Genomic DNA, 27,674 nt, shown 5'->3' on the forward strand with positions numbered 1-27,674 from the left:
CACTGCAGTGTCCTTGTTTAGTCCAGTTCATGCACTCAGAATCAATGCACCTTTATGATGAAGATGGCTCACACATGATTAATGGGACTTGTCATAAGTCTGTTATAAGTGCTTGTTTTGATGTACATGCATTAACTCACTCTGCCTAATCGTAACCATTTATTTAGACTATGTGTACAATACCCATTGATTTTTCACAGTCATTGTACTGGTTTCCAATCAGGTGTATGGTTACTGGTACACAAGCAGTTACCTGGGTGTACATTTAATGGTTTAAAAACAGGGTCAAATTGAATTAGGAAGACAAGACAAATTTGGAAGACTTCAGAAATCAATATCGTTAAACAAGAAAATATAATAGTAATAAGTGATTTTTGAGAACAATAAAAATACAGTGCAATACAGAAAACATTTATTTACAGCAGAGGATCAAGATAACTCATTTAGTGCAAATATTACTTGCCTAAATAATTTACCCATAGTGCCAGAGTTGGGGAGTACCCAGAGAGTGTGACAAAGCTTATAGGGAAACCACTGCATAGTGTCATTGCACCTGAAACACAATTTGGTGCAAACTACAAGCAAAACTTTTTTTTTTCTGCTTCTTGTGTTGTTTAGGATCTGTGTTCAATGCATTGGTACATTTAACAAAATACAGGTTTTACTTACTATTTTTTTATTTTTTGGAATATGTGTGTCTAACTACTTGAAGTACTAACAAGTTTAATTGCTTTCTTCCTAAACCACATTTCACTCTCTACTTTTCCAAAACACAAATTTACAAGCACCACAGCTGCATTCAGTCCTGAGGCGTTTTCCCCATGTAACATCTTCCCTGAATTAAATTTGAAAAAACAAAAAACGTATTTGATAGGACATGCCTGGTGTGTGTTAACTGTTATTTTATCGCAGTAATGGTTTACACTGCAATCAGAGAAGATTGTTTGTGAGAGTGGTTTTAGTATGTGGGATTTCTCTATTAAACATTTGATATTATGAATTGATTATGAAGTCAATAATGCACTGATTGAACTGGGACCATATTGCATTAGTAATAAAATCTCCTACAATTACCTTGACATATCCACTTTGATTTAATGGCAGACAATGACTGCTGTTCAGATTAAATTCTAATTGAGTAATAATGTGTACCTGCAAGTAACAAGATACTGTACGGTAATTTAACTGGTAAAATAGTAGCAGTAATAGTGTTGGTGCTTTATTATGGAAAATTAACAATCATGATTACCTAAATCATAATTGAAATCACGTATTCAAACTATTATTTGCTTAGAGAGAAGGTGGGGCATCCAGTGAAATGAAATGAAATGTTTGTGATCATACAGAAATAGATCGTGGTAAACCTAATGTCTGAACAACTTCTCCATTCAAACAAACACATACATGCACTATGAAAGGTTTAATGGTGATCATTATAGTTACTTGAGTTTCTTTTTATCAACTGGAGCAAGAGTTATAATTGTACTTTTGATCAAATACATATTAGTAGTGGTGGTAATGTAGACATTGGCTGCCGTAGCTGTCATGGCAGTAAAGTATTTGCCTAACCGGCCAGTCTCTTCTACATTCTTTTTGAATCCAGATGGGACTGGACTGTCCAAACTTGAGATGCTCCAGTCACAGCCATTAAATTGTATCGCTCTCAAATGTGGAAGATATCTCCCCTTGGAAAGTCTTGTAACATTCAGAACAGAATATGTAACTTCTTTTACCTGAGATAAGTAATAGTTTGATGGTTTGATTGTTGATTCTGAGAAAATCCACACTGTCCTCCTTTTTACGGGAATGCAGTCATGTTTGTTTTTGACTCTCTGTCTCTGATTGGTTAATCCTCCTGTCAATTACACCCACTGAAATCAGTGAGACAGGACATGGCACCAGATCCACTTGTCTTTGTAAGGTTTGCTCAAAGTGTGTGCTTAAGGCTGACCAAGTAAGTAAAGTATATAACAACATCTTACATATTAATTGCTCAGTATAAATTCTACAAGAGTAAGGCTGTTTTTGCAGCACTTTTAAATACATTGAGGGAACTTCCTCCAGCTCGGCTTCACAAACAAAGTCTTGTCAATATTTGGATTAGTAGATGTTTCACCCCAGTCTCCCTATGTGTAATGTCCCCATCCTCTGACAGGGTTAACAACATGAGTACAAGGCTTCGTTCTGGAATCTCTCTGTTTTTATGAGTTTATAGATTTTAAAAGCTTTTTCTGGGCTGGTCATAACACTGCCCATTGTCCAGCATAAACAGTCTTAAAGTCAAGCTGGGATTCTGACTGACTACAAGTTGGCATGGCTCATTATGCTGTGGTATGATGACATCAATGCACAAATAGGGTTTATGTAAAGTTCAAAATTCAAAGGTGGTCTGGAGCTTGCGTCTTTATTGGATGAAATAAGTTGTTTGCTTTAAATAAATGAAGCAATTATTTTTATGGCATTTTTATAAGGATTAGTAATAAACTCATGTAGTAGGCTGGGTCACTACGAAAATGCCATGATATATGCATCATATGAAAATGCCAATCTGAAATGCGGAATCCACAGATGTAAAATATAACAGAAAGTACATGTTTGAGCTGATCATATAAACTGGGAAAAGTTATATTGACATATCTGTCAATAAGTCCAGATTTTTATCATGATCATAGAGAGCTATCTTCATAGGATTTACTCTTCCTATTCCCCGCCACTTAAGTGGCACCTTTGGGTGGGGGATTGTTTTCCAAGGGTGACCACTGGGACTCAGATGATCCGTCACTGGAGAAGGGTGTCCAAGCTGAAGACAAACAAAGACAACAAAGACACCTCTCTGAGTGGACCCCCCACCCCCTTGCCCCACCTACCCCACCCCCTCCCTGTCCCCCATCAGCCTGGTTCAGTCCAGTGTGGTTATGGACCCCAGTGTGAGGGGTCAGTGAGGTTGAAAAAACACAGCTACTTCAGTTTGACCCTTGATCGGGCCACAACCTCGATCCTTCAGTCGGACTGCCAGCACACATCACACAGCACTCTGGTCTCTTTAGCTCTCTGACATATGCACTCTGTCCATTGGCAAACTTAGCTCAGACCACAGATATCTATGGCTAAAACAGTAATTAGATGTTGAATAATGTGTCTTTGGGTTTAGTGCAGAATTCTGTTAGTTTTGGTCAAATTTAGGCACTAGCCCGTGTAGCCAGGATAGCCAAGGATACAGGCTTCTCCCGATACATTAAGCAAGAGCTATTCTGTATATCATATAGGCTAGAGCTGCATTGTTAAAACTTTTTTTGTTTTTATCATGGCACAATTATTTGGTTAAAAATATTCTGTGGTACACCATCTACTAAAACACTGCATATCACATATTTTAGGAAAATTATTATTATTATTATTAAAAGTATATCTTATGAAACATAGTCAGAGCCACTGTGTCTGCTTCTTTAAAGATCCATATTATTATATTATAATGTTGTTTCCTCATCAAAAAACATACCTGGACTGTTTCATTAATTTTGTTTCATTCACACATGTCTAACACACAAATCTTGCATATTTAGGCTAAGGTCTTCTCTCAAAAAGAAAACACTCTGTTCCACCTTGTGATGTCATGTGATAATACAGGAAGTGCTCCACTGTGTTTTTAAACTTCACACACCTTCGTCTGGATAATTTCAGCCCTGGAATAGGCTATTTCTACTGAACAAAAGGTAAAAAGTAGCTGCTAACCTGAAAACTAATGACATCACAAGGTGGAACAGAGCATTTTAAGCTTTGGAGATGTAAACAGACCAATAATGCAAAGTTCAAACATGCATGAATGAAACAAAAAACAACTCCAGGTGTGTTTTTGATGAGGTTTGATGAACATTCTGGCAAGGCTTTAAAGCTCACCACAGTCAATTTTGGTGTAATATAGGACCTTTAAATTTACTGAGAGGCTTTTACCAAATCATATTTTTCCATCTTGTACATTTTCAAATCCCCACATATGGTCAACATAACTCTCAATCTTAAATTACTACCTCAACAACTTTTCATGTGAGGCCATCTCCGTGTTTTTCTTATCAGCCATAGATCACTTCAGTAACACTTAGTAATTACGCACATGTGCCTGCCTGTGTTAGTATATCTCCTCTTAAATTATCTGCATATTTCAGTCCTTAAACTCAGATTGGGACGTGTATCTGAAGTCCATGCCTGTATAAACCGCCATGTAACCACGTCAAATGATGTGTCTCGCACTGTCACTCTGCTCTTTCATTTACTGGGTTGCTGCATGGCTGAAAACACCAGAGACATGCCTGTGGTGTAATTAAAGGAGAAATGTTTAGTACACAGCCACTTGTTAGCCACCAGCACCGGATTACAAGGTCTTTAGGGCACATTGGTCACCTCAGAGTTTGGTTATAGTGACAGGTGTATTAGAGGCTAACAGTGATAGTGTTACTTTATAAACACATTAATCAATGCAACACAACATTTAAAGGTGCACTGCATAACTTTGTTTTGTCTGGCATTTTTCACAAAGTTTATCTGTTTCCATGGAGACAAACAACATGTCAGTTTACAGGTCGGATTTGTGGAGAGCTGGGCCTGCTTAAAGTACAATGCATATAAAACTTAAAATTAAATAATAATCAAGTTTAATGCCATACTGCATTATTTTTAAGTGCCATACTGTGGTACATATAGGGAAAAGCAATGTCCTTAGTATACAAGTATCTCCATGGTCACAAGCAGGTGCTGGACTTGTACAAGAAAAGTGCACCTTTAAATGACAGTGAATTGTTGCACTCATTTAATTTATAATGCATAAATGTTGAGAATGATTTCCTGGTTATTGCATTATTGATTATTTAGTTAGTTATTCATTTGTTTCTGAGTTTCATGTATCAATCAGACTTCTCTCTGTAAAATAGTACACAAAACTAGTAATACGTCAATATTGTAACTTTCCACAGTTTGCATTTGGTATGAACAGAGAACAATCGAAATACTACCATCAGAAGATGCAAATTTGAAGTTCAGATCTCTATAGAGTTGTTATATACTCAAAAAGATGGACACACTTGCAATAATTTAAATATTAGACTTACTGTAGACTTAAACAAACTTTATTGATCCACAAGGGAAATTATTTGGATGCATGTCACATATAAATGCTAATAATAAATTATAAAACTAAATAAGTATCAAAAATAGCAGGGACTGACAGGGACTCAAATAAGACATAATTATTCACACACACACACACACACACACACACACATACACACACACACACACACACACACACACACACATATATATATATATATATATATATATATATATATATATATATATATATATATATATATATTATATATATATATATTTGCTGAGAAAAGAAAGAGAAAAACTATTTAGCTGTTTTCCTTATTTGATTTGAGTGCCACAAATGCATCTGAGGATTTCTGTGCATGTTCTGAGGCGGATGCAGGGATTTAACAGCAGGGTTCAAGGGTCAAAGGTGCCTCCAGGTTTTTCACATCTGCAACTTTACCCAGCTCCTGTCCTGCTGCTGTCAAAGCGGGCAGCCAGCCACACTCTAATGCGAATTAGCAAGACAAAGACAGCAGAGAAACTTGAGTATAGCAACGCCTTTGATTTCTGCTAGATTTATGGGCGTGATGAAATGTGCCTTGAATAAAATGGGCAGGGTTGTTTTCTATATCATTTACTGGGATCTGAAGTTGCCTGCGTTTGTTCTGGGAGACAGACACTGCAAATAAAAAGGCAACAAATCTAAACAGTGAAAAGAGAGTTTCTTCAGAAGTTCATCAGCTGGCTCCAGTCCATTGTTTGTGTCCCTTCACAACCACTGCCTCACTGCGCACTCCCAAACTCCAGCTCCCCAAGTATTTCTAACATCCCAGTTTGCGGAGGCAATTCATTTAATACTACTAGGCATGCCACTAAAATATTCAGCTCCTTTATGTTGTACGGTACATACACAGAGACCAGCAACCCAGCATGACCCACTACATGGCACTACCAATACAGCCCAAAAATGCCATTCTACATAACCCTACATAATTTTAGGTTCATAGTTGTTGTTGTTTTTTATTGTACAGTTCTATAGAGAAATTGTTTATTCACAAAAGGTTAAACACAAATTGCAATGGAGATGGTATAGTCAGTTTCATCCATTCTTGAAAGGAAAACAATACAGCCACCTTTCCTTGCATGAAACTGTGTCAACCTGAGGGTAACTCAGTAGCAACAGGTCATAGAATAGTTTATATGTTGTACAAATGACACATTGTTATGTTTAACAACAGAACACTGTTCAACCATCATCAGTCTTGTTTTTAGGCTAATTCATATTATTATGACCTGAAATGTGTGTTTCTTCAATCATTTGTTGACATTGCAGGCATTATATTTTATCTTAACAACTTTTTTTCAGTCTTGTTATTATTCTAATGTTGTTAAAGGGGACTGCAGATAAATATGGAATGGAAACGACTCACAAAGTATACCTTACAGTTGCTTTATGGCAATTTTAGGAACTGTACTGAATGGTGAGCGTATTTGTAAGTTAGAGTCTCCGCCTAGTGGCGTGTCTCTGCAATCAACATGAATTGCAGTATTCTGTATTTACATACTTCTATCCTGAATGTGTCTTACAATATAAATACAAAATTTAATATAATATCTATCTATCTATATCTATATCTATATCTATCTATCTATCTATCTATCTATTATATATATATATATGTATATATATATATATATATATATATATATATATATATATATATATATATAGAGAGAGAGAGAGAGAGAGAGAGAGAGAGAGAGAGAGAGAGAGAGAGAGAGAGAGAGAGATATAAAACATATACATTGTACACGTATATGATGCAAGACAAAATATGAAATATGAATAATACTATATATTGCATTTCTTTGTAAATACATGTTTGCAGTCTTTTCTAACTGGTAATTGTACAAAGCAATATTGTAGATTGAACCAACACGTAAGATTATTTTGTGCAGTCAAAAATATGCAAATAAACATGAAATATATATTATTTTTATATTGTTTATTTAGAAGAATATTGACAAAAATGCAAACTTGGGTTTGTACAATGCAAATTAATCACAATGCATGACACACGGCATAACACAAAAGCTATACATTTCAATAAATGTAGATAAAAAAGCACCATTTTCAAAAAAAAATGAGTAGGAAATGCAAAAAAATATATTTTGACATATCAAGTACTATTAAGAAGAAAAAAAACTTCATGAGCGAATTAACACGTGTTGTTCCTTTCTTTTTTCCTTCAATAAAAACAGATTCTAACTAAGAGTAAAACACAAAAACACTCAGAAATAAGACAGTTTAAGAAGCTTGATAATCTGGCAAATGGAAGCATTATCATTTCTTTGGCACAGCTGCATGATCTGTGAGAGACAAACTCTATCACATACAAAAGCAATTAGACAAATGTTAACTTGACAAGACTATGTACAAAACAATTGTAATGTTACAATGTTATAAATATGTCTAAAAACCACAGACACTATGTACACCACTGTACTGTTGTATCTCAAATTTAAAAAGTTTCTAGCATGCAACACCAGTCGATACCTCAGCAACAATTGAAATGTGAAATTTAAGGCACTTGATGGTAAACACAAGATGATGACAGGCATTTTGTCAACTACATTGTCTTCCACTTATGTACAATTGTTAGTGACTTATCCACTTGAATTTTGGCGATGTCTGTAAGTCTAAGGTCTGTGGGCAGTAGGCACAGTGCGATGTTCTGCTAAAGGGGTCCCCAAGCTCCCCCTGCTCCGCTCCTCCTCCCTCGCTGCTCCTCTCATTCTTTCTTCCTCAGGACAATATAAATGAGCCCGCTGACCAGCGACAGGGGGAATGCCACCCAGGCCAGGACATAGGCATAACCATAGGTCATGTTCTGATCATCTGGTTTCATTGCAGTGTAGATGATGGCCGCACACATCACGAAAAGACCTAAGAAGAAAGATTAAATGCTCTGAGTATTGTGCAACCCCACCCACTACTAGAACTCTAGGGTGTGAACCTCAAAAGTTATACTCACTGGCCAAAATCTGAAAAATGGCGGTGAAGTAGAACCGTCCACCCTTGACCATTTTGAAGAGCTGATAGAGGAATGCGATGAGGGAAAAAAAGCAAAAGAGAACAGCCAGGATCATGAGGGCCTGTACCGCCTGGATCCAATCTAAAGGTCAGGAGAACAAAGTTAGTCTAAACACACATTTGTAAGGGTCTAAGCAGCTATAGTTTCAGGATATAGACCGTCGTTGCTGGCTGGTCTGCAGTGGACCCCTCCATTGGTTGCCTGGCAGGAGTACCACAGATCCTTGCTGGAACCACCCCCGATTTGCCATGCCTGAGATCACATTAAATTTGTTTTTCAACAGTTTGTCCTGTGATGTAATGCAAATGCTGAAAGAGTACTTACACTGGCTGCTGTCGACACTATAAGGAGAATAAGAATGATGAGGTGCAGGATAAGCACGCCAAGCAGAATGAGCATCATTTTGAAGCAGATCTAAAGTACAAAATAAAACTACATTTGAGTTCAAATCCACTCAGGAGCAACACATCTACAGCCAACAGGACACTCAGAACGCCAGATGGCGCCACCCGCCCACTCAATCGAGGACCGCAATGTTTACTTGAATGTGAAAGTATCGCCTTACATCCAAACGTTCAAATCCTAAATGGAAGCTAAAGGCTACTTACAGCTTGTTTGCAGCTTTTAAGGGTAAGTTTACAGTTGTAATTTGGAGCTACTTCTACATAATCTCCTTCACAAAGTTACTGTGAGTAAAATAAACATCTAAAAGTAGTATTAACAACAAAAAGAAAACCCTCAACCTTAGAACTTAAATGTTCGAATGTGTTAAGGCGGAAACACTGGTGGGAAAACCAGGAAGACCATAGAACAGTGACAAGTTTCGATTCGTGCCTAATCTGGACATGCTGCTGGAAAACAAACTCGATTCATCTGCTGCGTAAAAAAAAAAAAAAAAAAAAACATCCCAGCGTAGTGGCGCCATGCGTGCGCCACAAGTTGGTCTTTTACTTTCAAATGAAAAGTGGCGAAAAACTCAAGTTAAATAAAACTTGACGAGAAAAACCGGTGACTTGTATCACACGACTGCCTTTTCACGCCCATAATAGATCCAAAATGGATTTTAGGTCCAGAGAGAACGTCCTGTTCATGGGCGCGTTATGGAAACAACAACAGACCAAATAAGGATACGAAATGTTCCAAAGTAGTAATCCAACTTACAAAAGCAAAGCAGGAGATTTGGTTCCTTGGAAAATGAGTGTTGCAGTAAAGAGTTGCAGAAAGTCTCAGAAAGTTGTGCTCCTCTGGACTGTTTCTCTGTAGCTACTATTCCAGATGTGGCTCACACACCCCAGTCTGCCGTTGTCTCCGCCTGCGAACACCGCCCTACAGGCCCCGCACGTCACCAGAGGCCCGCTCCAAAACTTCATTTTTTTCCCCCCCTTTCCGTGGCATTCATCATCTGGATTGAACTAAACTGCATAGGGTTGTGTGAAGATTTCAGGCCATTGAAGTGCATAACTCTCATAGTTTACAGGCCTATAGTATGACCATAGTAAACACAATATAACACTACAACTAAGCCTCCCAGTCATAATAAACAGATGTGTATTTCCAGATATATTATAACATCATGCGGCTGTGTACTGGATAAAAATTAAGTGGTAGTGACCCCCCCACGTGCCCCCTCATTAGTTCAACTCAATTGTCCACTTTGAGTTTAGCCGCGCATATGTCTCTGTCCATCCCCATTCTATATGCGTCTGTGTCTACGTCCATGCGCCACCTGTTACGACGAATGCCTCTGAGTGAGAATCTGGCCCCGAGTGGAGTGTGTGGAGTGAGAGAGAAAAGCTGGCTTGTCTGGTGCCAGTGGGAGTTGCCATGGTGTAATGTTTTGTTCATGCTAAATTGATGGAACCGCTCGGATCTCCACACACATTCTAGTCAAGGATGAGTGATAGAGATTGCAGTGTGGTCCCAGGGAACTTCCTTACGAGCGTCGAAGTTGTAAACTCAACTTCAAGAGCGCAGATGTTAGGAGCGACAAAGAAACGTGCCCACTTGAAACGTGATTGACCTAAACGTGATAGTGATCAGCTGCTCGGCCTCTCTCTCTTTCTCTGTGTCTTGCTGGCTTTGGCTCATCAGTTGGATTCCTGTGGTTTGTGTTTGTAAACATCCACGAGGAGAAAGTGGGGTGAGGCGGCGCTGCAGAGAGCTGGAGTTGGCAAAGCAGAGAGGGAGAGAGTGTTTGACCATCAGGCCAACTTTCAGATCAGCGCCCTGTTTATGAATATGTAAGTACTCCAGTGGTCAAGGGCAAGGCTGTGCCAGTAGCAGCAGCAGGGGGAGTGAGCTTGAATTTTAGATGGCAGGCAAAAGCAGGTGTGCACACTGAAAAAGTCTAATTCTGTTCAGAGGTTGTTACCACACACCCCTGGACAGTGAAGTAGATGGCAACAACATTTCACAAATTACTCAAGAGTTAATACTGTTGTTAGAAATACTTGTTTGGACTTGAGTATACACCATTTCAAAGGAACCAAGAAGTTCCCAGGAATAAACCAGGACTAGACAGTGGTGGAACAAGTATTCAGTTTTGTTGCTTAATTGTGTGTTGTGTAACTTTTGTGGTGGAGGGTCCGCACCCTGCTTTAAACATTTCTATCATCATGGACACCTGTAATTGAATAAATATGAGGCAGATTTGTTTAACGCCATATTGTAGAACATTCAAAGCAGAGCAATGACATATCCATAGAAACAAGAAGATGACGGACCACGGACTGAAAAGTTACATAATGCAAGTAAAAGTACAGATACTGGAGCAAAAAACCTCCAGTAAAAGAATTACAAGAAAAAACAACTTAAGTAAAAGTATTAAAGTGTCCATAAAAAAATTACTTAAAGAGTAAAAAGTATTTTGCACAGATTTTGAGGTCTAATAAAGCTTAAAATGTCGTGCTTTTTAATAAAGATTTGTGCGAAATTTTGTAGTGGAGTAGAAAGTACAGATAACTCTCAAATGTAGTGAAGTTAAAGTAAAAAGTATTCAATTTAAAACTGACTCAAGTAGAGGAGAGGTACCTAAATTTTATACTTAAGCACAGTATTTTACTACTTTTATTTTGTTATGTTCCACTACTGAGACTAGAATAGGTCCAATCAAAGTCTAAACCAGGACTAAAGAGGTATCAAACAAAAACTGAGGAGCATCTAATTCAAATATATCCGAAAATGTCTGGAATGTTCATCAAACGCAGATCACTACAAAATATTATAATACGAAACTATAAAAAGTTCAGATTTTCTTGTTAGTCTGCAGCACTGTCTCACATTACACCATCTGTGACACATTCTTTGGCAAATGAAGCTCCAGTGACATAATGCATACCGCACCCTTCTCTGTCTCCTCGAAATTTCTTCTGCTGCAGTTTACTATTCGACATAATAACTATAGCCAAAGTTATAGCATTATTTACGTCCTTAATGTTAAGAAATTAAGTTTTTTAATTACTGCAGCTCAATTTCTAACCCCCATTAGTGTATTGTTGTTTGGCTAATTAAAAGGCATAATGCTGAAAAGTTGTGATGGCTCTTGGCTCTTGGCACTCTCTCCTGATGTTGTTTTCTTGGAGGTTTTCCAAAAGGCACAATACCCACACAACAGAGTTAACCTAAACACACACAGCTTGTCCTCTTTTGGAAGTGACAGATCACATAACAAACAAGGCAGGACAGGCTCACCACTGGTAACTATAGTCACAGCCATTGTGGAGTAGCTCAAGTTGAAACTTAAAACTAAAAGTGACACGCCACATTTCAGCAGGGGATTCACAGGGACGCAGGTGGCACAATTGTTTTTTCGGGACTTTTCATTATCACGAAAAAGCAGCATCACTGGAGGTTCTACTATATGTATTATTTTCAGTGCCAAAAAGATTTCTATCAAGGTGCTGGGAAAATCTATAATGCAATAGATTTACAGTATACAACTTTTTAGACAGCATTATTTATGGGTTACGGTTAGGTTAGGGTTGGGTTAGGGGTTAGGGGTTATTAATCGCTCATATAGACATACTTTTGTTGCTGCAAATTTGCACCAACAGCCTACGTATCAACACCAATTACTCAGATAACACATTTATACATTGTCACATTCTAAGTGTCATACCCAAGAACACAGCAACAGTGTGTGCTGTTCTAGGCAGGAATTGTAATGTCATTCTTTGGGTTTTGGACCCACATTTTGAGCCACTGCATAAAACCTACCAGACTTAGAAAAGATATATAAAGGGCCCATATTACACTGTTTTCTGATGTATGTTGTAATGTTTTTTTTTATTATTATTCATACATGTTGTGACTGAGTTCTTCTCTCAAACTGAAAACACTTTGTTCCACCTTGTGTTGTCATGTGGTAGTACACAAGGCACTCCACTGTGTTTTTAAACTTTATACACCTTTACTAGAATCATTTGGAAAAGTGAATAAGTTCAGCCCTGGAATTACCAAACTCTGCTAAACAAAAGGTAAAAGGTAAAAGCTGGTAAATTGAAAATAGCTAAATGACGTCACAAAGTATAACAGAGCATTTTGAATTTTGGAGATGTAGACAGACTAATAAACCAGTCTTATTCAAACATGTGCGAATGAAGCAAAACACAACTCTGGGTATGTTTTTGAGGAGATAACAACATTATAACATGACTAAAAGCTCAAAGGCATCCATTTTAGGTGATATAGAACATTAATAGTACTATCACGACTAACAAAAACAAAAAGAAAGAGCCTGGCACTGTAGCATTACCCTTAAACCAATGTCATCCTTATCCACACTGTAACTTTCACTTTCTTTTTCCTTATCCAGTTACGTAATGTAAGGACAATGAGACAAGCTTCAACTAGATTGCAGTATGTTGCGGTTATTGAAATAGGCCGCTGTGAATGAGTCAGCTGCAGTTCAACACCAGTCCTGTCAGTGTAAAGTACAGAGCTCCACCTGCAGGAGTGGCCAAAGTTCCCTCTCCAACTCTACGACTGGATGAGACAATCTGGGAGTAGGTTTCTGGATGTCTCTCCATAGGTTTGGCTGGTTTACATTGGGACAGCTGGACGGATATTTCACCTTTGGGAATATTAAGCAATGGTTGGAACACCCTTCAGTGCATCCAGCCTAAGATCCTATAGAGGTCACTGCCAAAACAAGAGGAAACGCTCAGGCTCTGAAGTCAAGTGATCCGAGAGTAGCTGACAACGCCTCTCTTCTTCTTTGCATTTACAGGATTTTGTAAGGATCAACTGCCAACATATTTGAACTTACACTACCAAAAGTAATCTCAAATTTTACAAGCAAGATTCAAAATGTATTTCAATTATTCTCATTTAAAGGATGAGAAGAACTGTACATATCCAGTGATGCTTTTCTGTTTGAGTAATGCCTCTTCTTTAGCCCACAGGGCTTAGGCTGAACAGTTTTACTCTTAGCAACACCATTCCCTTAACGATAAAAACAAAACAAATATGTTATTGATATAAAATCTACCATTATTATTCTGTCCAAGATGACTCTCGAACAACTGTAATCTATCAACATTCCAAACATTACTGAATTACAGATGTCCACAATAAGATAAAGCCAGTTGATTGAAATCGGGGCAGAAGACTGCAGACAAACTCTCTTCCCTTTATGCCCAATTTGCCCCTCCCTCTGAGGCAACAACAAGCAAATAAATCAGAGACATAAGGCCTGACGAACTCCAGATTGTGGCACCCTGCTGATGCTAAACATGTGCTAATCATTACGCCCTTGCCTTCCTGTCGGAGTAGATGTCATCAGCACACACATTCCCCACCGACGGGACCCTCGCACACAAACTGTTGCTTCAAATCACTCTGATATTAGCCTCAGGACATTGGTATGAAAGCAATAAAAGAAAAATTCAACTGGAACCGCCTTTAATTCGACATAACTTCACAGTACGATTAAATATGAGTGTGGAATAGAGGGGGGGGGCTCAGAAAATGAGAATGAATGTTGATTTGGTTGCTAGAAATTTTAGTTTTCTAAAAATAAAACAATAGAAAAAACATACAATCGTAAACATACTGAGCTAATTGGTTTAATATCACTATAAAACAGAAGAAAGAAATGATTGTCAATTGCTTTGGTGGAACAAAGTAAAGTACTGTACTTAAGTATACATTTCAGGTATCTGTACTTTACTTAAGTAGATTTAAAAATGGATACTTTTTACTTTTACATCACTTCATTTAAGAGCAGGTATCTGTACTTTCTCCTCTAAATTTTGAAAAGGACTGAAATGTAAAAGTATTTTTTATTTGAGACCTGCTGAAAAGGCTGAGGGTTTATTTTTAAACACATTCATAGCATGAGCAAACAAAAATATACAAATAAAACTGCTACTGGTTTCTGTAGAAGCAAATGCAGCACAAATCTGGATAAAATCTCTACATTTGAAGCCTCATAAGACCTCAAAATCTGTGTGAAATACTTTTTTTTACTATTTAAGTACATTTTAAACTACTTAAATAGTTTTACTTAAGTATATATTTTCATGTGATTTTTCTGATCTGGTGTCTGTACTTTTCCTTATGTAACAAAATGTAGTATTTCTTCCATCACTGATCAATTGTAAGAAAAAGAAAAACAACTTATTAAAGCATAGCAAAGAACAAAATGTCAAATATTCAAAATTGCATCATAAAACAGTGCAATGCTTTCACGATTTTACAGCTAAATCCTCGCATCCACGGCTGATATTTTGCTCAAGTCTAATCAATTTTCTGCTAAAAAGTCTTATGATTTGTTTCTGTTTTGTCATATCTGCAGAGACATCCCCTACATCTCCACGAGTAGAATTCATCCTTTTCGACTTGTTATCAGCACCTCTTTCATTCCAGGGGCTTCGCTATCTTCTTTGAGAGTAACTGTGGTTCTTTGACAGCACTTCCTCAAAACGCTGCCAATTTCTCCTTTATGAGAACTCGAAGTATGTGCCAGCAAATATTTTCACTCCAAAAGTAGTGCCAGCTCTTTCAAGTTCCAACGCTCGGGTTCACCTGGGGAGTTAGGAGTTCGCTAACTACTATTACGCCACTGCTTAACTCATTTGTCTGTTGTGGATTTGTTATCTGAAGAGGTAGTGTTGCATGAAAGGTTAACATAAACACTTAGCACGGAGCTGTTTACATGTGTTGATGTGGTTAATGACAAAAATAGCAGAGCAGATACCCAGAGGTCAACAGGAGGCTTCACACATGTTTACACTTGGGCATAGAGGTGTGTAAAGGAGTCAGAATCTCCCCACTGCTTAACTATTTGTGAGGTGGTTTGTTTTTACTATGAATGATGTATAACTACTGACAAAAGGGGAGGGTAAACAACATTGCCAGTGGAATAAATTAAACCAAATTACTTGCATAAAAGTTGTTTCAAATGTGGAATGTAGTTTTTCAAATCTTGGTCTAGCATTTAGGCTTTTTCTTGGTGGTGCGCTATGTAACTTTTTAGTTGATGTTCGCCATCTGCTTGTTTCTATGGATATGTGATTGTTCTACCCTGTCATTAAACAGCTCTATCGTACATTTATTCATTTTCAAATGGTTTTACTGCTCAAAACATAAAGATAAAGATAAAAAAAATACTCTGAAACATTCTAGACAAAGTAATAACTTTACCATGGAGAAAGGCATTTGACGGACCCTCCACCAGAAAAGATACACTTTACACTTTAAAATTGATTAACTCATTTAAAGAAGAAACATTTCCAAGTTTCTCTCAATATCCATGTATTTTTAACTTGGTGCAGGTACAAAAAGAACACTATCTTTTGTTCTCTAAAGCAGTGGTTCTCAATCTTGTTTGTCCCAAGTTACCCCCAAGTTTGTCTCTGAGTACCCACCTGTGTACTTAAATTATTCAGTTACTACTTGCTATTATATTGCCTTGTTTTAATTATATTTCTGTCACAAATCATCCTACCAAACCAGAAAAATGTAACATGTACCCCATGAGATTTTATTTTCATAAACTATTTATTTTGACATTCTTTAAAATCTGAAAGTACACGGCGCTAAGTGCTTGTGTATATCCCCGGGCGTCCTTGTACCTCTGGTTGGAGACACTGTCCTAGAGGATGGATTACATTTAAATATTAATCTTTATTCTTTACGGCTGTTTAAACATTACCAGAAAAGTCTCTGATGAAGAACTGATGAAGCCTCTCTTTCTGTTGCTAAGACAATTTCTCCAAGAACTTCTAATGGACAATCAAATACTTTTTATATTATTCATCGCAACATTATGACATCTATAGACATACATATATTTTCTATGTTGCTATGCTTGTTTCCTTTGGGATGAAAAAAGTATATATTTATCACCTCACATATGCCTATGGGTAAACTGACAGAAGCTAGACTCCCAATCTGCTCCACTGAGCCCTCTGATCCCATCAATAACTAAGAAATGTGTCTTGCCAAAGAACACAACAACAGTATGCTCTGGTCAAAACAGAAATCTAACAACCAACCTTTGCCAGATCCTGTAACCACACATGGCTGCTAGACTTAGACAAAGTTTGTCTAAGTCTAAGTCTAATAGGGAAATCTGGCTCTTTATTGATCCACAAGAGAAATTATCTGGACTCAGCAGCTCACACATCATAATATAATATAATAACAAAGAGCGAAAATTTAAATGGCAATAATAAATTCTAAATAAGTAGCAAAAAGATAGTAAGAGACAGGTGTCAAATAAGACATACTTATATAAATGTAAATGTACAAGTCAAAATAAAGTAAAAGTAAAAAATCACAGCTTTAAACAAGAATTGATTACATCGTACTTTGACATGAAATATCTGAATGGAAGATGCACAAATGTGGAACCTGACAATATGTAGTAGTGACTAGACTCAAGAACTCACTGTATTACAACAGAAAGCTGCATTTTAACAATATAAAATTTGACTGCTCCCATCTTTATTAGGGCCGATATTACAATAACTTCTGATCTATGTTATAATCTTATGTCCTCATCATACTTAGAGTTATGCTTTGATTCATTCACACATTTTAAACATAAAAATCCTGCATATTTAGGCTGAGTTCTTCTCACAAACTAAAAACACTTGTGATGTTATGTGGTAATAGTGCTCCACTGTGTTTTAAACTCCATACACCTTCACTAGAATAAGTTGGATAACTACAGCACTGGAATTGCCAGTCTTTACTGAGCAAAAAGTAAAAGGTAGCTGTTAACTTGAAAACTACCACTTCATGACATCACAAGGTGGAACAGAGCATTTTGAGCTTTGAAGATGCACACAGACTAATAATAAAGGGTTCCTCAATCGTGTGAATGATAAAAAACACAACTTCAGGTATGTTTTTGATGAGGTAGCAAAATTCTAACATGGCAAAAAGCTCACAAGAGACAATTTTGCGTAATATGGGACCTTTAAATAATATTAGCTTATGAAATGTTGTGATGTTATCTGAAACCCAGCAATGCAGATCTCTTTATTTATTTATACACTTGGATCTGGCACAATGAATACACAAAGACTCGACTGTTCCTCGATTACTGTTATGTTATTATTGCTCTATCATTCAATGTGAGGTCAAATGTCACGTTTGATATATGCGACTGCTAAGCGAGTGGCCTGGCCAGAGGAAGTTGTGGCCAAACCAAGAGGCAGAGTTAGGAGCTTGTGATGTGTGAGCTCTGATGGGCCTGGTCTGGACTGCAGCCCAGAGAAACCACCATGAGATTCAGGATTAGGCCCATGACAGCTCCCCTCAGCAGCCACATGCGGACAAGGTGAGGATGGATTGATCAATTCTGTGAGGCATCTCTGTGGTCTACAGCTTTATGAGCCGATAAGAAGGGTACAAATCCAGGAGTGCCACAACAGAGACATCAGTAGATTTTTCACCACAGAGCTACAGTAAGACACCTGAATTACAGTTGCAGCAAAGACTAGATAGTAATTTTGAGATTTACAGAGGACAGTGGACAAAGAGCGTGATATACTGTATATGCACAATAAATCTGTATAATGTAAAAGTGAAGAAAGATTGGATCACATTAGTCACTGGCAGGACTGCATGTGGCGTTGGCGATATTGGATAAAGTTAGTTGCTTAATTTATATATTCATTCATTTATTAGTATACTGATAATAATACAGTACATGTTTGTATATTATGTCAACCCAACAGTAAAATACTAGATGTATTTTTAAATGTATCAGTTGAAGTTATGTGTGAAATGATCAGATGTATGTGAAATGCCTGTAAAATTACTCACAAAAGTGCTGAAATATTACTTTATTTGTATTTATTTGGAAGTATACAACAATTTGCTTTTTTATGTTAATTTTAATCAGCGTTTGGTGCATTTTTATTATAAACTAAATACACAAATTATGCAGTTTTTACACAACATTCACATTTTTTGGATAAGCTTCCCAGTCCCACCTCTACTAGGATGCAACTGCTGCTGTTGGAGAGATAGCCTTGCAAAAACAAACATTAAAATTTTTAAGTAATTCTTCACATACTTTTTTAACCATTAGGAATTCATGGAAATAGATTATTCACCTGCACTAAATCATTTTGTACATTAATATTGCGATGTTCTACGGAGATGAAAGGTTAACTCGATTTCGTTAAACCCGTCTGTAGTTTCTGACCTTGGTAGCAAAGTGAGTACTCTTGATGTATATTCATAAGGTCCTGTTTCACGTTTTGCATTTTTGTCTTACATTACAATATTATGTTCTATGAATCTATAAGTTTTAGGTGTAGAGTTCAACAAGACCATTTCCTCACTTCTGTGTCTGATAAACTACATAAGTCCTGCTGTGCAATGCTATAAGGAAATAATCATTGCTCACAATATGCAGAACGCCATGTACTTATTAAAGCCAGGCTCATTCGTGTGGCAGAATTCTAATAATTGCTTTAATGCACATGAAGCTGAGAAGGCTTTAATTAAAATGTGCGACAGTGATAATTAACATGAGTCAATTAGCCTCAAAGGTTAATCTATAGTGCGTTTAAATGAACAAGTTTGTCCCCATAGCGGCTGAACATTTAGCAGTGAGATGTGAAGGACAGGAGTGGTACGATTCAGGATAAGCAGCTGGATGTATGCAGGCCACAGCTTTAGTTTATAGTCCTGTAGGATTTTACAGGCTACAGAACCCGCCCACTCCCATCCTAAACCGACCCAGCTCTTGATCCACAGCAATGAGAGAAGTTGGGATGTATTGTTATGCTTTATGCATTCCAGATGAGACCTTCGCCTGTTCCTCCTCCACCCATGTCTCCAAACATGTGTTCTTCTGCGTTCCTTCGTGTGATAAATTTCCACACTTTTTATGACAAAGGAGAAGTTGGGTGTGGTCAACAACAACAAGCATTGTTATAAAAAGGGAGGTTGCATTTTTAGTTCTTGTTCTGCTTGAAGAAGGGAACAAACTAACATATAAAATGCTATACGTCTAGCCATATGGCGAGTGGTTCACAGAGAAGAAAATATAGCATAGCAGTGTGTGTGCCCAACAGTCCCTCTGCAGAGTGGTAGTGGGGGATGGTAAAGCCTAATTAAAAACAGAGCTTGTTTTTATATTTTTCCATTATAAACTCCTTTCAAAACAATTACTTGGCCTATCATTACAGTGGGCCACCAGTTTACCCTCAGCTTGTTCAAACTTCAGCCTCTGCCAAACCCAATGTCAGGATTTAATAACTAATGTATAGCAAGGATCCCCAGCACGTGATAGTGGAGACAAGTCAAAGATGCCTGCTCATGGAAAACCATTGAAACCACAGACTGTTCCCTTGTTTTCTCGTCACTCACAAACGGCTCTAGTCCCAGAGTAATCCATGGGTGAAAATACTGTTTATGGACATTGGGGTTTTCCGGGAAGAATATTTGTATTCTCTTAGGTCCTTGTTTGGTTTGTAAATACTGAATTTATTTGGGTTTTGTATCATAAAAAGTGCAATAAAACATGCGTCATAGATCTCTTCAGGGATACTAGGCCTGGGCAATAAGGCAAAAAACCTAAACAAATTACTTTTAATTTAGATTCCGTGCATATAAAGAGGACATACATTTAATAATTGTCATTTGGCAAGGTTTAGGTTCTACAAGTTCTCTTGGTGCTGCTCCTAAACCATAATAAATGGAAAAGGATGAATCTGTAAGGGCATCTGACTTAAATAGACTTAGACAAACTTTATTGATCCACAAAAGAAATTACTTGAACACAGTAGCTCACACATCACAATATATTATAATAACAAAGAGCAAAAATATAAGTGGTAATAATAAATGCAAAATAAGTAGCAAAAGTAGCAAGAGAATGATGTAAAATAAGGCATAATTATATAAATGTATATGTACAAGTAAATGTACAAGTACAAGTACAAATCCTTTACGCAGTGACAATGTCTGGCATTTTAATAGTTAACAATACCAATTGAGTTTGTCATTTGTTTTGTTTTTTTTGTAAAAGCTGTGGTGACCAGGAAATTCCAAATTGCATCAGCCGCACTTTCCATGAAGTCGCCTTTCCTCCTTGGATGTCATGTGTGTGCGGTCGGACTTGAGTTTGTGCCTGGCTTTCGTTGCAGAGGACGGGACAGGGCAGCAGCAGACAACAGGCAGCTGGAACTACCAAAACACACTCTACACAACTACACACTTTTACTACACAGTGCAGGCCACCCCGGTCACACCCAAAGCATCCCAGGCATGCAGGGCCGGGCACTCACACAGAGGTCTCTAAATATGCCTACAGCGCCGTGGTGGGTGACTGTGTGAAAGAGGGGTTCAGTGTCCAAAATGGTTGTCGCACTGAATGGAGCTCCACAAGGCTTTTAACAGGGCCATATGTTCGTGATGAAGGGGGCAGTTGACAATCCGGTCAGGAGCGGAACAGATAAAGCTGTAACAGTGGGCTGAGTGTCTGCACTCTCAACTATTCTCCCATCCCAGGGGCCAACAGCCAGTGACCTCACCCTGCCTCCACCCGCACACTCCCCCATAACACTTCCTGGCTGTCCCAAAAGTTTCACCACAGCTGGATCGAGCGGCAGAGAGGAGAGAGCAGAGTGATTCGGATGATTACTTAACCATGCCCACTGTATTTGTTCCATTCTCTTGCACTGATTCACATTTGGTCCACCGTTACTCACCAAATCAGCGGACCCCTCCTCCTCGCCAGCACACGTAAGCACTCCTGCATTCCAGAGCACACACGCTCCCATAACATCTGAGGTTTACGCTGTCAACATGACATTTGGGCTGGAGATTATTGTGCGAATGAGGCGTGAATGTGGTACAACTTTCTTTGACTATGTTTCTGAGCGTCCAAGTGAGCTGTCAATCAAAACAAACAGCAAACAGATGTAGAGGGCTTTAGCTGGAGCTTTAGCATGCAGCATACAGGGCCAAAAGGCAATTGTCTGATACAGGAAAAGCCAGGAGATAACCTCACGCTTAGCTGCGTCTTCCAAGATGAGATCCAGACCAGGAAAGCTGCACATCACATGCAGACCATCATGTTAAATGTTTATACCCAAAACAAACAGTGTGAAGCAGTTCAAATAGAATAGCCTAAGTGAGTGTGGTAAGTTTACTTTGAAGTACATGCAATATTTGTACATCAGAAGCATATTAAGTTTGTCTTTTTGACCTCAGTGGTTTTGTGGATTTCGAATGCATGTGTGACTCATGAATAATCAAGTGTTTAATTATGCCATTGAAGATCCATTAGCCTGATGAAGTCACACCGACAGAATAAAATAAACACATTTGCACACACTGTGAAACAATAACACACGCTGCATCTGTGTACAGAGGGAGCGCTGATTGGTCATAAACTTGCAGCAGGACCCGGACGAGGAGCTGAAGGGGGAGGAGGGAGGGAGGAGAGTCAGTATCTCATGGACTTTTCCCCCTCTCCTGTCCAGCTCTGCCTCTGGGGAAGCCTGCGTCCACAGTTGGGAGGGGTGCTCTATGACGGAGGAGCTGTTAAATGGACAGCCAACACCCAGTACAGTCCGATTTCAAGACTCCCCCTTCTCTGTCTCATCCAGATCTGGGATTCTTCACCCAGGCTTGTTTTTTCTATCTCCAGACACACCCTGATTTATGATGCAGCAGGGATTTTGAGGAGGAAAATGTCTTTAGCCAGTTGTTGAGATTTCTAGTGCTAAAACATGATTTGTATGGAAACAGGATGGTAAATGGACTGTAATGGAAAGACATTTCAGGTGCCATGGGCCATATCAGTGGACACACACTAGAATGGCCTGTTTAAGTCTAGCTTACACTGTGTTTATTGAAAACAGTACAGGGATGGATGACCTTTGACCTCACTAAGTATGATGCCAGTGACGAAAGACAGGTTTATAATGTAAACATCAGGGCAGGATTGTGAAGTAGACCCTGCATGAGTGAGATATTTAAAGAGCGTGTATATAAAGTTATGTTAAAAGTGTCACACAACATCTGTAGCTCAATAAACAAGTGCTTGGTAGTCATAGGCAAGAATTAAAAGTTTTTGTTAACAGGATATCAATCAGGATATTACCAGTTCCTCAAACATGTATATCTTTAGATTCAAAAGGAAATAAGAAAAAAACTAAATAAATAGTAAGGAGCAAAAAGGATGTCAGTTTCTATGTGGAACAATCTCCATTTGTCTGTTTGTTTCTGATAAATAATTGTCACTAAATGAGGCTAAAAAAAATACAAAGTGTCAAATTTTACACAAAAGCATTAGGCTAATGCTATTAGAAACTCCCAGCAGCCCCCAGTCCAACATCTGCTGCTCTTTGTATAGTGATTGATTGATGAATTGTTTATTTACTTAACCCCTCACTGAGTCTTTCCTGTTGGCTGCACATATGGGCTTACCGGGCCATTGTCTAAACTAGATAGAAAAGACATAAAACTGCTCAGGAACTAAACAAAGTCAAATAAACAGCCATAGCCACCCAAGGGTATGTGGCACAAGAGAATTCAAAAGTAACATTATGAGCATCTTGCATGTCATGTCCTTCCAGCTTACTAAACAGTTTGAAAACCAACCTTAAGGGACTAAAACTCAATATGATATTAATTTAGTAAAATATGTGCATGCATTCAGAAGAGAATTCTTTATGAATGCAAGGCCAGCATAATAGTTCAGACTTTTAAGGAAATTAAATGTGTTCTAAAATAGAGACACTTATTGGCAGATAATTGTCACTTTGGTTGCCTGAAAGCATCAATCTTCTGAGGCTTTTCAGTCAGAGACCTTGAGTTAATAAAAAGAGCCATCGCTTCTTGGAGGAAAAAAAGGGATGATTAAGTTGAAGAAGAACTAGAAGGTCAAAGGTTAAGACTGGCCTATGGGAAGTGACCTTTCGTGACACCACGTTTCCTGGTTCGTCTTTGGAGTCTTTAACTCTACAGTAGGCAGTGCCATGTAGGAACAAAGCCGGTATTGTGTTGGCATACGGCCCTCGTTGGTATGGCGCCAAGTCCATGTTGGCAGGAGGTACTATGTGATGGGAATCTAAAGACTGCACACTCTATAGAAGTTCTATACTTACTGCTGTGAAGCGCATGCAAAAGGAGTACAAAGTATGCACAACGCCGTACTAAACCTGATTTTTATTCTGAAGGGGAGTTGCTTCAGGCCAGCATCTGAGGAAAGGGGGGAGCACGGTGTAGACCCCAGCTCTGGTCTGTGGGATGTGGTCATGGATGAGTGCAGGCCAGGCCGGACCTCCTGGGGACCTTCACGGCTGCAACTGCTTTTCGATCTGCTGAAGTGAAACAGGATTACAACACACGACAGAAAGGGACGAATGGAAATTTTGGTCTGGACTACAGTTTTAGCATCTGAGTTAATTTAATATCGGTTTGAAAATGTATCTTGGTTTTCTTATTCATTTCCTAAAGAATGCAATTACCAGTAGTCAGTAAATTGCCAGTAAACATTGAGCAAATAGAAATGTTTGAGCAAAATCAGACCTAAGACTATGACAAACTTTATTGATCTGTGAAGCAAATTGGAGACAGCAGCTCAAAAATACAATAGAAAACAATCTTTGAGAAACGAGCAAAAAGCAAATACTACAAAGACTTTCAAAGATTTCAGCCATTTAATTAATTTAAAATGATCTAGATGCCTGTCTTTGTCACTGTCATTTTGAAATTGACAATTCCACAACATCCTTTCAACTTCCAACATACAAAGAAGTGAATTTCAAAAGGAAAACTGCATTACATTCTATGGTATGTGTGTAGACACCAGAGACGTATGGCATCCCTCAGCCCTCCTTCTCTGTGTATGTGTATGTGTGTGGGGGTGTGTGTGCGCGTGTGTGTGTGGTCTTCAGTCAAGGGGTCAATGCTGGGTAGGCTTTATGATCTGTCTAAGAACATATACACTAAGTACACAGAAATGCATAGAAATGTGCATAACTTTTTAATGACTAAACCGTATACAGTATATAGTAACTTAAAGAAATAGCAAATTATAGCTTGTATGACCTCAATATATTCATTAGACTAGCTCACTGACACTTCCATCCCCCTTTTCACATTCTATAGCCTCCACTGGTTGGCTTCTATCTGTCCTTTAGGCATTTCATTTCACATACGGTCAGCAATACATCTATCAAAGCTTGGGAAAGGATGTTTGGAAGCCATCCAGTTTCCCCACTTCACTAACCACTAATACTTGAACTTTTTGCATGTTCTGTTCCTTAGACTAGGCTACTCTGAATGCTATGGACACTAGCTGCTATGATGCAAAAATGTCAAACAAAAATGATATGCACTAGTTTGGGGAGTGGTCTGGTATTTTGGGGGGTTGCTCACACTGTTTAATGCGTGTGGGAGGGGAGAGGAAACAGCGCCAGGCAAAAAGGGCGGCATATGAACAATTTTGTATTCTGCTGCAGCGTTTCTGCCCCATCCCCCCCGAACTTTTTTTTTTTTTTTTTTTAACTTCCCCTGTCTCTCCCTTCCCTAACCCCACCTCCGCTCACCCACAACCCCAGCCCCCCTCTCCACCGGCAGGTTGTTTAATACTTTCCAGATTTCTGCTGCATGCCGTCGGTCTCCTCCTGGAAGACTCGCAAATCTGCTGATGGAATTTGGCGGAAAAAGGTCTGGGAGTAGATGCCTGCGACCCACAAGTGTCCGAGGGGCAGGGAAATAGCGCCCCCTGCTGCTGAAGAAGAGTGTCGAAGGCGCTTATAGGGAAATGGGGTTTTTGACAGGCTCTGAATCTCACTGCTTTACGAAGGAGAAACAGCTGCAAGACAGAGTAGTATTACAAAGCTAGGTGAGTGGTGGTCCCCCGAACAAATCAGCCATTTCCGGTGTCAAATAACTTCCAGAATGAGGCCCATATCTTGACTTTTTACTACAGATGCCTAGTAGTTCACACACACTAAATATCCAAGATAACCTTCTTAGTCACTGAGGATGGCATCTCCTCATAATGTTCACTGTGCACAACTGCAATTTCTCGTGATAAATAAAGGTTATAAATATTGGAGTTTGGTTACACTTTCAGGCTACATAAAACTTATTTAGGCCTATATCATTGCCTAATAAATAATGTTTTAAAATGCAGCCTATATTAAAATGTGTACATATATTAACAGGCCTATATATGTACCCGACTTTTCTTCTCTAACTTCTCTAACTAACTAATGTTTGTTCGTTGTAGCCACAATGACATGCCCATAGACTATAGTATATACAGAACTACTATGGACTATGGACATGACACACCCATTTTGAGTTGAGATGAACACCCACCCTGACGCCACTAGATGGCACTATGCAATTAAATTTTAAATCCGAACCCAATAGACTACTACAACAATACACAAATGGGATAAAGTAGTTATAAATCTGCTGAACGGGGTGATTAAAACCCAAACCATTTGGAACCAATCCAAAAGTAGCAACTGCAGCAGTGATTTAGTCATGGAAGAAAGAAAAAAAACCTAACAATCTTGAAAAGAGTAATGACTTGATACCAGCAGAGGAAAGTAGGATCAATAGCTCTACTGGTTTGTATTGACGACAGCAATCAATATAAATTCGCTGCATTTTACCGCCGGTGTAAGAATAATGGCCTTTTCTGCCCTCTTTCTAGCCCTATGGCGGATTGGATGCTGATATAATGTGACTGAAAGGCTGCTGTTTACGGGGGCCACTACGATTAGACACCTCCCTGAAGCATAACCACAAAAGTAGAAACGAGCTTTGGCAATGGCTGCAGGTGCGTCCGTGCGTATTACGATTAGACTATGGTGACTTGTTGAACATCTAGTGTCCTCTTTTTCTACAAGGGTAGCGGAGGGGAGAGGATGGGGTGTGTGGAATCTCAACAAAGCTACTACCAGAAGCTACAAATACGCGTAAAATGTTCTATATTACGCAAAATTGATTATTATGTGCTTTTACCTCAGTTAGATGTTGTTGCCTCATGAAAAACTTACCCAGAATTGTGTTTTGTTTCCTTCACACATGCTTGCACAACCTTTATTATTAGTCTGTCTACATCTCCAAAGCTCAAAATACCTTATGGTGTCATGTAGAGGTAGTTTTCAAGTTAACAGCTACCTTTTTACCTTTTGTTTAGTAGAGTTTGGCAGTTCTAGGGCTGAAATTATCCAATTGATTGTGTATACATTTTTAAAACACAGTGGAGCACCTGTATTACCACATCACAATGTAGAACAGAGTGTTTTCTGTTTGAGAGAAGAACTAAGCCTAAATATGTATGGTTTTTTTTGTTGTAGTTGTTTTTTTCATTCACAAAAACCCAACAAAAAAACCCAAACAACTCCAGGTATGTTCGTGATGAGGAAAGGTCAGACAGTAGCATGATATGAACTCTTGAAGAAACTAGTAATACATAATGATTTCAATGTGACTGGACTAAAGCACCTTTATCCTTAACAAGTTTTAAAGGGTGCTACTGAAAAGTAATAGGCCTACTTGTAAGTGGGTGGTGATTAAGGTCACTTGTCATTTGCCCTTTTAGTGAGTGTTCTCTTAAGAGAAAAATTTCTGAGCCATACTTGTACATTTCTAAGAAGAATGCCCAATTAATTAAGTTACTTTTATGCACATTGTATAACCCAATTCGTCAATCCCTCTTTTTCTAAGGCCAGGGACATCCACACTTTATAATTTATTCAACTCATAGGCCACAATTAATAATAAAAATGATGCTACGTGCCAGTCATTTATATGAAGTTAGCCTCAGGTAACGTAGCCATTTAATCAGTGGATAATTGTTACATTGTATGGCCACTAGAATGATCCAACTGTGCCTCAATTGCTGCAATTGCTTCCTTCCTTCCACTTTAAGGCGGCCTTGACAACAGTGACAGGAAATACTAGAAGCACTTAAGGATTTTGAGTGCTGATTATATTAAAACTACCCAATTTGCTTGAATGCACACATACAATTGGCAGCCA

At 38.4% G+C, this 27,674-nt stretch overlaps 1 protein-coding gene across 1 annotated transcript; it reads right to left on the bottom strand.

The window, feature by feature from the left end:
- Nucleotides 1-7,082: 7,082 nt before the first annotated feature.
- On the bottom strand, nucleotides 7,083-9,498 carry pmp22a (peripheral myelin protein 22a). Its single transcript, XM_020933476.2, has 5 exons — nucleotides 9,348-9,498; nucleotides 8,511-8,600; nucleotides 8,345-8,438; nucleotides 8,127-8,267; nucleotides 7,083-8,038 (listed from the first exon to the last, which is right to left on the bottom strand). Exons 2-5 carry the CDS (start codon nucleotides 8,586-8,588, stop codon nucleotides 7,884-7,886), a joined length of 468 nt encoding a protein of 155 aa, XP_020789135.1. The 5' UTR covers nucleotides 8,589-8,600; nucleotides 9,348-9,498; the 3' UTR covers nucleotides 7,083-7,883.
- Nucleotides 9,499-27,674: the final 18,176 nt, after the last annotated feature.

Source organism: Boleophthalmus pectinirostris, unplaced genomic scaffold (genome assembly GCF_026225935.1).
Source record: "Boleophthalmus pectinirostris isolate CB_2022bp ecotype Guang Dong unplaced genomic scaffold, ASM2622593v1 HiC_scaffold_17, whole genome shotgun sequence".
In the NCBI taxonomy this organism is placed as follows: domain Eukaryota; kingdom Metazoa; phylum Chordata; class Actinopteri; order Gobiiformes; family Gobiidae; genus Boleophthalmus; species Boleophthalmus pectinirostris.